This window comes from Papio anubis, chromosome 5 (genome assembly GCF_008728515.1).
Source record: "Papio anubis isolate 15944 chromosome 5, Panubis1.0, whole genome shotgun sequence".
Classification (NCBI taxonomy): Eukaryota; Metazoa; Chordata; class Mammalia; order Primates; family Cercopithecidae; genus Papio; species Papio anubis.
The window spans coordinates 21079867-21092945 of record NC_044980.1 but is presented as its reverse complement, the minus strand read 5'-3'; the positions used below and the strand labels follow the sequence as shown (position 1 = coordinate 21092945).

Sequence of the window (13079 nt, the reverse complement as noted above, 5' to 3'; positions counted from 1 at the left end):
TCTCTTTTTTTGTCACTTGCATCAGTTCTGAGAAAGATTCATGTTATTCTTCAAAGAAATTTACATTAACTCTCCTCTGGTGTGCATTCCATAATCCTGTATGACAAGGACTACCTTTATTCTAAAATCCAATGCCTTGTTCTTAAGTTTGATCTGAGACTGCGTAAGAGCAGCCCTTACTGTTCATATTTCTATGAACATTCCAATTACAACCACTTAAAAACTCTCTAAGAAGTTTCAGACTCTACTTACATTTCTTTTCTTCTCAGCTCTCACCAGAATTTCTCTTAATACTGTGCTCATGGTGATCTAGGTTTTTTCTAGCTTCCTCCTCTAAATTCTTCCAGTCTCATCCATTACCCAGTTTCAAAGTCACTTTCACATTTTCAGGTGTTTGTTATAGCAACAACTCCAATTGGTGTCAATTTTCTGACCAATTAGTCCATTTTGTGCTGCTGTAATAGAATACCTAAGACTGGGAAATTTATCATGAGGAGAAATTCGTTTGACCTATAGTTCTGGAGGATGAGCAGTCCAAGATTGAGAAGCTTTATCCAGTATGAAACTTCTTTCTGCATGATTCCATAGGAGAAGGTATAAGGACAAGAGATAACGTACATGCAAAAGGGAAAATAGCTTTTCTTCCATCTTGTTGTTGTTCTCTTTTGGCTTCCAACTGATTGTATGGTGCCTACCCACACTAAGGGTGGATCTTCCTCATCCAATCCACTGACTCAAATGCAATCTTCTCTGAAAAAACCCTTAAAGACACATTGAGGAGTAATGCTGTACCAGTTCTCTAGGTATTCCTTAATTCAGTCAAGTTGACACTTAAAATTAACTAGCACACCCTTGTTTCAATGTCTTATAATATTCCATTCCTTTGTAGCATCTTACATGCACACACACACACACACACACAGACGCGCACACACATACTTATATTCTTTTGTTTTACATTTCTCTGCTGCATAATGTCTTTTTTATATAATAGAATGTACAATCTTTAAATTTCATTTGAAAATAAATTTCAATTTCATTTGAAAATAAATTTCAATTTTATTTTGCATTCTTATTTGGAAAGCAACTTTAGTATATTTATAATTCTGAAATAAGAATTCAAAAATACAATTTTCCTAATTCTGTTGTATCTCTAGATCATAATGCAATGTATATACACAAGGCAAAAGCAAAAATAAAAAATAAAACTGATTTGCTACATGAAATCTCTCTCTTTTTGTTACACGCGTCAGTTCTGAGAAAGGTTCATGTTATTCTGCAAAGAAATTTACATTAACTCTCCTGATTTGCACTCCATAAATTGGCTAAGTCTTCTTGCCTATGTGATTTTTTTAAAGTAATGCTGTTTACTTTTGGTTCTACTCTCTAAATTGAAAACAGTGAAGTATATTAGAAAATTCAATATCAGCAGAACCCCCAGTTTAGTATTGAAAATGACTCGAAAGATCATAACCAGCTACCAGGTCACTCTTTATAGAATTATGTATTGTATTTCTGTCTTTTCTGTGTAAAGGTCTATGTGATTACTATAAATATCTAATCAATAAACATTTATTTTGGACTTAATGACAGACCTCTGCTAGGTGCTTGGTGTCGAAAGATAAATATGATAGGGCCATTGGGGTAAAATTGTTTTACTATAGTAAGAAAAAACACACACTGAGTTTTAAAAACTCAAAATATTCTAAGTGTGATGAGATTACAGAGGAGTGAACAAATGATCTCTGCCTGAGATCAGAAATGAAAGGGTCCACACAAGTGGCATGGACCTGGACATCAACAGTGAGGCAAATGTCCTCCAGGTTGCAGAATCACCTGTTCAAGAGCACAGAGGCATGAAAGAGCCTCATCATAAACAGTAAATAAGTATGAGTAGTTACAGCATGGGGTCTCTGGCAGCACAGTTGGAATCTAATCTGCAAGGCACATTTGAAATCTATTCATGTCACGCTGTTCTTAGCATGTCAATGAGTTTAGATGATTTTTTAAAAAACAGGGATAGAAACTCATTAGAGCTTTATGTGTTTTTGTTCTGTTTTGTTTATTTCCATTTTATTTTTGTAATCAATGAAAGTAATAGGATCAATCTTTTGAATTGGCTCAATGATTCCTTTATTCCTATGTTAAAGGAACTGAAGGGGCTGAAGGAGAAAGCAGATAGGATTCATTTCAGCTTTCCAGTTGTGAGAAGGTGAGGACCTCAACCTGTTAAGACAATGACAGAGTGATAAAAAGCAACAGCATATGCAATTAAAAAGCAAGAGCATATGCAATTCCTATACATATGGAAAATTTTAAAAACATTTTCTAGAGGCCATACATTAAATATAATCTGCTTATATTTATCTATTATCTATGTCTTCCTATCAAGTTTATTTAATGCTCCCAATGTAAATAATGCATTGAATACAAAACTGTCACACTAGAAGTAGCATTTTACAAAATAAATAATTATGTAACATACTTTTTTACTGTTCATTGAAAGTAGCATCTAGTGTATAGTATACAAATGTAAATACTTATTGATTGAAAGAAGACATGAATGAATTAACAAAATTTATTGAAAGAAGACATGAATGAATTAACAAACTCATGACTACTTTAACTGAAATTGTGAGTTAGTGGGGCTCAGTTCCACCCTCACCTTGCTACCACTTTGTACAAGAATGTCTTTAAGTAAAAATAAGAATGATTTCAACATCTCTGGCCTTCAAGCATTGGATTGTAAAATGGGAACATTGTGCCAGATGATTCTTAAAATTTATCCCAAGCCTTTATATTATTAGTCTTAATTAAATCAAATAAATAAGGGATGATTACTACATGATACATAAAAGAGCAGAAGCAAGCCCTCTGTAGTTATATCATGAAATTAAGGTGGCTCGCCTGGTCTGGGCTTCAGAACCCATATGCTTGTTGTATAGAAATTCAGAAGACTAAACAATAAAACTCACATAATTTTACCAAACACAAAAGGATAAAAACCCACATAATTTTACCAAACACAAACACTAAAGGATAATGGTTTTTAAGGTATATATACCACACATGCACACATAGATATAAACACATTCACACAGAAGGAAACCATTTAAAGTTACCATATAAAAATGAAAGCAAATAAAAATAAGTTAGTAAATTAAGCTTTCAATAGATAGACACAGATATAACACATGAAAAAAGTAGATTAAGAAAGATTGCAGCTGGTACACACACACACACACACACACACACACACACACACACACACACAATAGAAATGACCAAAAACCATATGCTGTTAAAGTTCAAGCATAAAATAAAAAGTACAAACAATTAGGATATGTGCTGGTGAGAACGTTAGAAAATATACCTTGTTGATAGGAATGTAAAGAAGTAAAATTTCTGGTAGTCACCTTGACAATGCAGCTCAATATGTTGAATCTATATGCTTTTTGATCCAACTTTGGCAATAGTAAGAATTTACCAATAGCAGAATTTTTTGTAATAGAGAAAATAAACAAAATCCTCTTAACAAAGTGTCCACGGAAAAGAAATTCGTTAAAAATTGTGAGATGGATTTTTATGTGCTTTTATAAAATACCCATTCAGTATATTTAATGAATAAAATAAGGTTCAAGAAATTACACTGGAAAACAACAAAATTTAATCAGAGATGAAAATACTATGTAAAGCAAATAGTCATTACAAATTGTAAAGTACTACTCACTTTGTTACATTCTCAGTCAAAATATTTTTATTTTTGTTAAGCTTTCATGTAATTTTAAATTAATGCAATTGCACCATACAATAAGTATAAATTGTGTGCAAGTATGCTAAGGTTGTTTTGTATTGGGGAAAAATTAATGTGTAGTTAGTTATATCTGTTTCATGTTAATAAAAACTGAGATACAGCTTAGTGGGTAAGTATACTAGATATATAGAGATAATGTGATAAAGATAAGTCAATGCAGAAAGGGTAGTTAAATCCCACAGGAGTCCTAACAGTGGCTTAAAAAGTCATACATGACCATTTTCTCTGCCACCTCTTCCATCTGGTTTTTGATCCACAGTGAAGGTGGCTCTGATTTTCCTGAGGTTTCCCTCAACACTTCCAGAACCTCTTTTACCCAGAGCTGCCTCTGCATGGAATTAAAACTCACAGAAGCAGTGAGTAGAATGGTGGTGTATTACGGTTCTCTACAGGGACAGAACTCGTGGATTAATGTATGTATGAAAGGGGGTTTATTAAGGAGTATTGATTCACAAGATCGCAAGGTGAAGTCCCACAATCGGCCACTTGCAAGCCGAAGAGCAAGGAAGCCAGTTCAAGTCCCAAAACTTCAAATGTAGGGAAGCTAACAGTACAGCCTTCAGTCTGTAACTGAAGGCCTGAGAGCCCCTGACAAACCACTGGTATATGTTCAAGAGTCCAAAAGCTGAAGAACTTGGAGTCTGATATTTGAAGACAGGAAGCATCTAGCACAGGAGAAAGATGAAGGCCAGAAGACTCATCAAGTCAGCTCCTTCCACCTTATTCTGCCTGCTTTATTCCAGTTGCACTGGCAGCTGATTAGATGGTGCCCACCCAGACTGAGGGTGGGTCTGCCTCTCCCAGTCCACTGACTCAAATGTTAATCTCCTTTGGCAACACCCTCACAGGCACATCAGTAAAAATAATTTGCATCCTTCAATCCAATCAAGTTGACACTCAATATTAAACATCACAAGTCCACCTGTTGTCAACTTTAACCCATACACGTCTCCTGAAGTCATACATAATCTCCAAATAAAGACAATAATAAGGTCATAATTACACCTACCATAATACAGCTATCCCTTGTACAACCCAAAGCATGCTAATCCTTAATCTAAATGCTATTACAGAAAGTTAACAATACTTAATGCTGATATGAATTCAATAAATCTTGTGTCACATGATAAAGAAAATGAAGATATTTTTCTTAGTACAAATGTATACATGCACAAACATATTCTTAACAAAATAAAGAAAAAGTGTTCATGACAATTACAGTACTTATTTCTGCAACTGGTCACGTGGTCATGGCTGGTATGGATGATGACCTTCTTCTACTACCCATTCTGTATCCCCTTTTTCTTCAACAAGCACCTCAGCAGGTCATGTTTTTTTTTACCTAGTGGAGTGACCCAAACCTTCATTTCCGAAGAGTCTGGGCCAATTGTATCTGCCTGGATTGGGTGGTTGTAGTTTCCCATTGATCTTAATCAGAGGCCATGGTAATACTAAGAGATGCCCTAAGAGATTTCCTGTATTCCACACGTACTCTTCTTTACCTCCTTTGTGGAGTAGCAAACTGATTTCATCTTGATTATCTGGGCCAATCACGCCAGCCAACGCTGTAACTCCCTTCTTAGCCTGTTGACTTAGAGTTAGCAGGAGCCCAAAGTGGCCAGGTGGCAATCTTAACTTCCAGTTTAATGGAATCGTTGTTGTGTCTCCTGGTGTCAGCATTTCCCCCTCTGGAACTAAGACCACTAGGCCAGCAGGATGTAATGTCACAGAAACAGGAAGTAAGAATTTTGCTAGTGGATCACTAGGGGGTGATGGTGAGTGGTACTGTGTCCACCCTTTGATTCCTAGACTGGTGAATCCCGGTTATGGGAGAAACAGTACCATATATTGGACACTGATTCAGAGCATACACAACCTTCTGGAGAACTGATTGGATTGAAGGCAGAACCAGGTGGAGGTAATAGGATCATGGGAGCTGTTTCTCCCATGCTGTTCTCGTGATACTGAGTGCATTTTCATAAAATTTGAAGGGGCTTTTCCCTTTTTGCTCAGAAATTCTCCTTCCTGCTGCCCTGTGAAGAAGGTGCCTTTCTTCCCCTTCACCTTCCACCCTGATTGTAAGTTTCCTGAGGGTTTCCCAGCCATACTAAACTATGAGTCAATTAAATCTTTTTTCTTTATAAATGACCCAGCCTCGGGTATTTCTTCACAGCAGTATGAGAACAAACTAATACAGGTGGTTAAGGGAAACTGAGTGGGCAGACTAGGGAGATGTTGCCCAAAGTATACAAAATTTCAGTTAGATGGGAGAAATAAATTCTGGACGTCTAACACACAACATGGTGACTCCAGCTAATAGTAGTGTATTGTATTCTTGAAAATTGCTAGGAAAGTAGATTTTAAGTGTTCTCACTACATAAAGTGACACATATGTAAGGGAATGCATAAGTTAATTAGCTCAGTTTAGTTATTCCACAATGTATGCGTATTTCAAAACATGCTCTACACGAGACATACATACAATATTGTCAATTAAAGAATAAATAAATTAGGGGGAAAAGGAAAGTGCAAAAAAACTATTCAGGTCTCTATATAAATGAGATTTTACAAAATTGCTTTTCCTGATTACTATATGGAAGTCTCTCACCTCGAATGTTTCTCCTCCCATTCCCTTCTAGATGGGATATAAGATTTCAGGAGCTGGCCTCTCAATTTTGTTCATGGTGGTTCCCTAGCATCTTGGATAGTGTGCCGAGCACTTCATACGCTCACTAACTTGAGTGGAGTAATTACAAACTATTAAATCATTTGTGCATTTGTGTCTGTGTAAATGTATTGTCTGACCATATAAGATATTACATGTGTGAGTTCTCAAATGTATTGTCTGACCATATAAGATATTATATGTATGAATTCTCAAAATTGAATCTAAAAAGTGAAACACTATGCTTTCTATTAGTGTTTTCAACATAAATTGTACAAAAAATATTGACTTAAATTTAAATTAATTCATCTAGGTAATGTATACCTGTTTAATAAGTCTATTTATCAGAATTTTATTATGATATGAATGTTTGTTTGCAAAATACTGATATTACCTTATGTTATGACTATAATTTTGCAACATAGAAATAAATTATGCTTTAATAAGTTGTTAATTTCCACATGTAGTTTAACATGTACATATCTGTACACTAAAATGATGTGTTATGAACTGACCTGAATCCTCCTGAAATTCATATGTAGAAGCCATGAATGTGACTGTATTTGGAGATAGACCCTTTCAGGAGGTAATTAAGGTTAAATAAAGTCCTAAAGATGGGTCCTAATCCAATAGAACTTGTGGCCTTATGAAAAAAGGGGGATACACCAGAGAGGAGCTCCTCTCGCTCTCTCTCTGTCTCTCTCTGTCTCTGTCTCTCTCCGTCTCTGTCTCTCTCTCTCTTTCCTTCCCTTTCTCTCTCTCTCTCTCTCTCTCTCTCTCTGTCTCTCTGTCTGAGCACAGAGGAAAGGGAATGTGAGAACACAGTGAGAAACCAGGAAGAGAGCTCTCATCAGAAACCCAATTTTTTGCTCTTTGATCTCAAACTGCTTGTGTCCAAAACTGTAAGAACGTAGATTTCTATTGTTTAAGACACCCAGTCTGTGGTATTTTGTTACTGTAGCCTGAGCTGAGCAATACAATATCCAAATCAGATCTCATGTGAACTCTAACTCACAGTCATTTACATGTTAGTGATCACTTGTTTAGTTGGAGTTTATATCATGTGGGCAGCTCCTGATGCCTCTTCATCATAGTTTTGTCATACTCAGTGATCAGTTTATCTTTTCTTTGCTTTATCATAGTTTTATAAATATTTATTCCCTTTGAGTGACAGTATAAGATATAGAATTTAGTTATTACTATAAAATAACTTTTAGTGCTGGCTTTAACTGTTACTAAAAATACACTAATTTGTTACTGATCAAAGCAGTGTTATATGGGAACTTGAAGTGACTTGAAACTCTCCATTGCAAATTCTGCACTCTAGTTCTCACCACTTATACAAGAGTGTTTTCTCTAAGAGCCGCATTCTCTCTGCAGATATAACGATTTAGAGTGGTTATATTGTCATTCCCTGGATTCGAGTGATAAGAGAATAAATTTCAAGCTCACTGCTACATACAAGACTACTTCAGATTGTTTGCAAATCATTGACTGTATTACTTCCTTGTGGCACATTAAACATGCCCCAACCACAACCTCCTGCTCTTACCTCCTGGGTATTTAGTGTTTAATAGTGTCAGGAACAGCTGGTGTGCTATCCAAGCACTGAAAAAGGTAGTCCTCGGAGATTTTCATGCTCCAGGCAACTGACCGAGACTTCTTAATGGAAAGAGTACAAAATGTCTGTCTTTTGCATGAGTTTTGTGGCAGTCATGAAGCAGCTGACAAAACAAGCTGGTATACTGGTGTTTAACTGCATTCTTGTAAACACCCAAAAAGGCCATCTTTAAGAACTTTTGGAGAATTTACGTTGGAATCTGCTCTTTCACTAAAGAAGGATTAACCTATATTGTAATTCAGTGAACAATTACTTTTAATTCTATAGATACAACTGAAGAAATGTGATAGGAATACAGTTATTCTTGCTATCTAGTGATCCTTTTAAGTAGCTCAAAGTGGGTTGTATGAAAAAATATTTGCAACTTCGATGCATTAATGATTTCCCAATTCACTCCTTTAAATATTTGAGCTTTAAAAATAACTGACATAAACAATTTAATACAACTAATAGAAGAAAATATTTGTTCAGCATAGTGGAGGTTCATGTAAACATTAAAAACAAAAATGTAAAAGTGAAGACAATATGTGTTCATCTTTGCTTTCCCCACTGTACATTGCAATGTGGTGTTAGTTTGGCAAATTTTATTAATGTTGTCACTAAATATTTCTTATTTCTCAAGTATTTTAATTTCCTATTTGTAACTAAGTATAATACGTTCCTTTCCTTCAAATATATCCAACATGTAGAACAATGTATAGTTTTTCAACTGTAATATTTATATCCAGAATTAGGGCAGCAGTGAATATTTGTAGACTTTGCCTATATAACACATGTGTAGTGGAGGGATAGTAAACATCCTGATGAATATTCTGGAGGAAAATACTGCTGAGAAGATAGGCCTTTACTCTTAATAAACTGTCTATTTCTATAGCATTATAGAAAGGTAGTTTTAATGAATCTTTAATCCAGGTACCCAATGCTTCATAGAAATAAATGTTGGTCAAATTGTGATTAATGATAGTGATGATGTTGATGATGATGATGGTGATGATGATGGATAATATTAGTCTTCACTCCTGACTTCCCAGTAATGTTTATCTACATTCCCTCTAAAAGTTCCCTCTAAAAGTTTCTTTTCTTGGGAAAGGCTGCTGTAATATGTTTTTCCTCTGTTAATAAAGCCAAGATTCACTCAACCATTTTAAACTGAAAGACCTTGGCATTGAATGTCTACAAAAAGTTATCGTTTCTTACTCTTGTCACAAGCCTAACATTTATTAAAAGAAAATGGTAGAAATGAAAAAGTAATTCATTCTTTTAGCTTCTATAGTAATCTAGGAAGACATAGTTTGTTCTAAATTTATACTCTTAGAGAAAAGGCTGAAAGAGTAATTGAATGAAAAGGAACAATCCTATTTTCCCCAAACAGAACAGTTACTTTGAGTGCCTCCAACAGATTAAGGGAGTTCCACTCACTGTATAAATTTGGATGTACACATGTGTATGTGTATGTATGTATATAGATATATAGAAATATATGTATATATATACACACACATATATATGTCTATTTTATTTGCTCCAATTTGGGTACTTTTGATTTCACTTTGTTCTGAACTCAGAATAGTAACATTGAATAGGACGTTAGGAAGAGATACTCACTTTACACATCTTTAGAGACTGATTTCAATGTGCTTATGAACAGATAAGGAAAATACAGAGAAAAGCTCTCTTCAACTTCTTTTAGTACAGAAAAAATATACCCATGCCAAAAAAAAAAAAAAAAAATTAGGAAAGCTGCAGATCATTTGATTGTTTGTGGTGTCTTCCTATGTCACTGAATCTTTAGGTTCATTCAATCTTGAGGCAAAGAAGTGCTCTTATAGCTATTTTGCTATTCTTTATAGTTTCTCAATTTATCAAATATTCCTTTTCTAATTAAAGGCTTCCTGATGCTAGTAGGTAGTTGTTAATTTTTAAATTGCAATTGCAAATTACTTAACAACCTCTAATGTTCAGTACACTCTAAACCTTTTAGTCTCTCTATTGATATCTTAATCATAAAATTAAAACATCAATAGTAAGCAGATGAGCTAATATAAGTGGCGTCCATGCTTTCTTTGGTGGACCAATCAATAAAGGTATCATGATGACTTTCATTTCAATGGTTCATCTCCTAGAAATGGACACAGCTTTTAAAATATATATTTAAAGTTGTGATTTGTACTAACAACTATATCATTGCTCAACATTTTGGTTATAATGGTTAAACTATCCTCAGTGACATCATGTACTCATGGCCTACTTGACATAGGTCAAATACCAAAGGAAAATTGAGTTCAGCAGATAAGAGACATGACCTTGAAAGAGGTAAAACAAAAATGCTGGAGTGATATTGTCTTATTTTCCAGGTGCATATGTACTCCAGGTCAAGGCCACAGATGCAGATGACCCGACCTATGGAAACAGTGCCAGAGTCGTTTACAGCATTCTTCAGGGACAACCTTATTTCTCTATTGATCCCAAGACAGGTAAATTTTTTATTAGAGGCAACATTATCACCAGCCCTTCAAATATTTAAACTTTAATTAAATCTTGGCATGGGGAGTTGCATATTGTAATACAGCCATAAAGCTTCAGTGCAATGTGCATTAAGCAAAGAAGATGGGATCTTACCTTGCTGCTGAAGAACGATTTCCATTTAAGTGAACTTTGTGTAAAATAAAACTTTTAATATATCTTTATAAAGTTCCAATTTGTTAGGTCGGCAGTCATTGTTGGTCTTATTTAAAATTTTCAAAAGTCTACTTAAAAAAAATTCTTCCAGCTATAATAGCTTTTCATTTCATATTTATTGGATGGGTTCGGTTATATTTAGTTTTGGGCTTTAACAACACATGGGAACATCCTGGAGCTTCTACTGCTATATATATAAGGGTTATGAATGCTTGGTTTAGATTAATAGAGACTTATGCTTATAGTGGGAGAAGGGAGAGACTTGACAATCTTGCAATACCAAAATCATTGATTCTGTTTGCCTATGTTTTCAAATACAGTCCCACTGTTAATTAAAAATAGCAGTTTTCAAATTCAAATATAATATGAGTAGCATACGAAGGGCAGGAGGCTATGCACGTGGAATATTTTGTCTTTCCTTTTAAATAAATGAGGAAGCTCTGTTTCTAAACAATCAATATCTGAACATTGAATACTTTGCTAAGAAGACTCGACCACTTGACCAGTGATCAAAGTAGGCCTTCCATGTCACAGTTGAAGCAGAAATCCCACAACAATGGTTATTTTGTCAATGATTATATACTACATTCGAACATATTGCAAACTGAATTTAATATGATGCATCATGTGAACTTAAAATAATGGAAAATTGTTCTCATACTGAACTAATAAGTTACATTTTAAAGTTGTAAATTAATTTTTAAATACCAACATGCATTTGAAAAGTACATATTTCAGGCCGGGCGCAGTGGCTCAAGCCTGTAATCCCAGCACTTTGGGAGGCCGAGGCGGGTGGATCACGAGGTCAGGAGATCGAGACCATCCTGGCTAACATGGTGAAACCCCGTCTCTACTAAAAATACAAAAAACTAGCCGGGCGTGGTGGCGGGCGCCTGTAGTCCCAGCTACTCGGAGGCTGAGGCAGGAGAATGGCGTGAACCTGGGAGGCGGAGCTTGCAGTGAGCCGAGATCGCGCCACTGCACTCCAGCCTGGGTGACACAGCGCGAGACTCCGTCTCAAAAAAAAAAAAAAAAGTATATATTTCAGACACTATACATTCAAATAAGTTAAACATTTTATAATTGATACTTCCTGAGAGGTATGTGTAAAAATCTGGTATACTAATTAGATATAAGTTAATTAACAATTATTATGTATTAATGTTGCCTGGAAACATAAGGTCTATTGATGTTTCTTAACAAAAGTTGAAGTGCAAAATCTGCAACACTTTTTGTCAACTGAACCTGCCATTCTCTCTTAATTTCTTATCCTCCTCATTAAGCCAATAGGGGGCAGAAGTCATCAAAAAATTAAAGAACTAAAATAGGGAGTCACTCCCCTATGTAAACCTGAAAAACGGGTAGAGTGTAGTAAGGACAGCATCAGTCCTTCAAGAGATCCAGTAAGAAGGGAGTATCAGTACTGAAGAGAATCCAGAATGGCTTAGGACAAAGAAGCTTCTCTGATTTGCATAGACTTTTGGAGAATAAAAGCCAGTCTGTCAAATGTTAAAAGTGAGTGCATGATGAGAAAATTACACCTTACCATGCAAGTGATTTTTCAAGAAATACGGCAGCAAAGATAAGAAAATGTTTAGCAATACCATCTAAAAGGAGCTTTTGTGGTTATTTTTTAGCTGTGAAAAAAAAAATCTTATATTTATTTTGTAGAAAAGGGGGGTAAATTGAAAAAAAAAGATTGGGGAAGTTGTCCAACGAAGTTTATGATCCTACAGTGTTCCAGAGGAATTAAGAAGGCCTGGAGAATAGGCAGAATATATGAAAATAATGAAGGAAAATTATCTAAAATATTTCATTTCTTCAGATGGGGCCACTATGGGTTTTTTTTTTTTTTTTCTTGTATAGTTATATATCTTTTTGAGGTGTGCTATAATGGGTAATCTGACCGGAAATGAAAGTATGGACAATGCAGTTCTCTTAGATCCCTTCAGCCTATGAAGAATATTCCTGAAAGGCAAGAGGAATAAAAAAATGAGAAAAGTATGTGTATAGAGATTGGTGAAGAAAAAGAATATTAAAGATCACTCATTGGATTATAATGATAAACTCTAAAGTAGGTGAGTTTATATACTCAGAATAAGAGTGAGTATTCTCTTAGAGAGAATTAAGGACTTAACATTAAGCATTTAATATTGGTAAAATAACTGTAGATGAAACCATATCTAACCTTTAAAAAGCAAGACAAAAATCAAACAAAGATAAATTTAAATGTAAAGAAAGGGTTAAGAATATAATTGTTATGGTCAAATGAATACCAAACAACTTTATGAGCCAAAAAA

General features: G+C 34.9%; 1 protein-coding gene across 5 annotated transcripts in view; it reads left to right on the top strand.

The window, feature by feature from the left end:
* CDH12 (cadherin 12) overlaps window positions 1–13079 on the top strand; it is a 1145481-nt gene that overhangs the window by 1017328 nt on the left and 115074 nt on the right. For all 5 annotated transcript variants that reach the window (XM_031666714.1, XM_031666715.1, XM_031666713.1 and 2 more), the window contains one exon: window positions 10455–10574. In XM_031666714.1, coding sequence (XP_031522574.1) covers window positions 10455–10574 — 120 coding nt within the window. The remainder of the gene's footprint in view (window positions 1–10454; window positions 10575–13079) is intronic.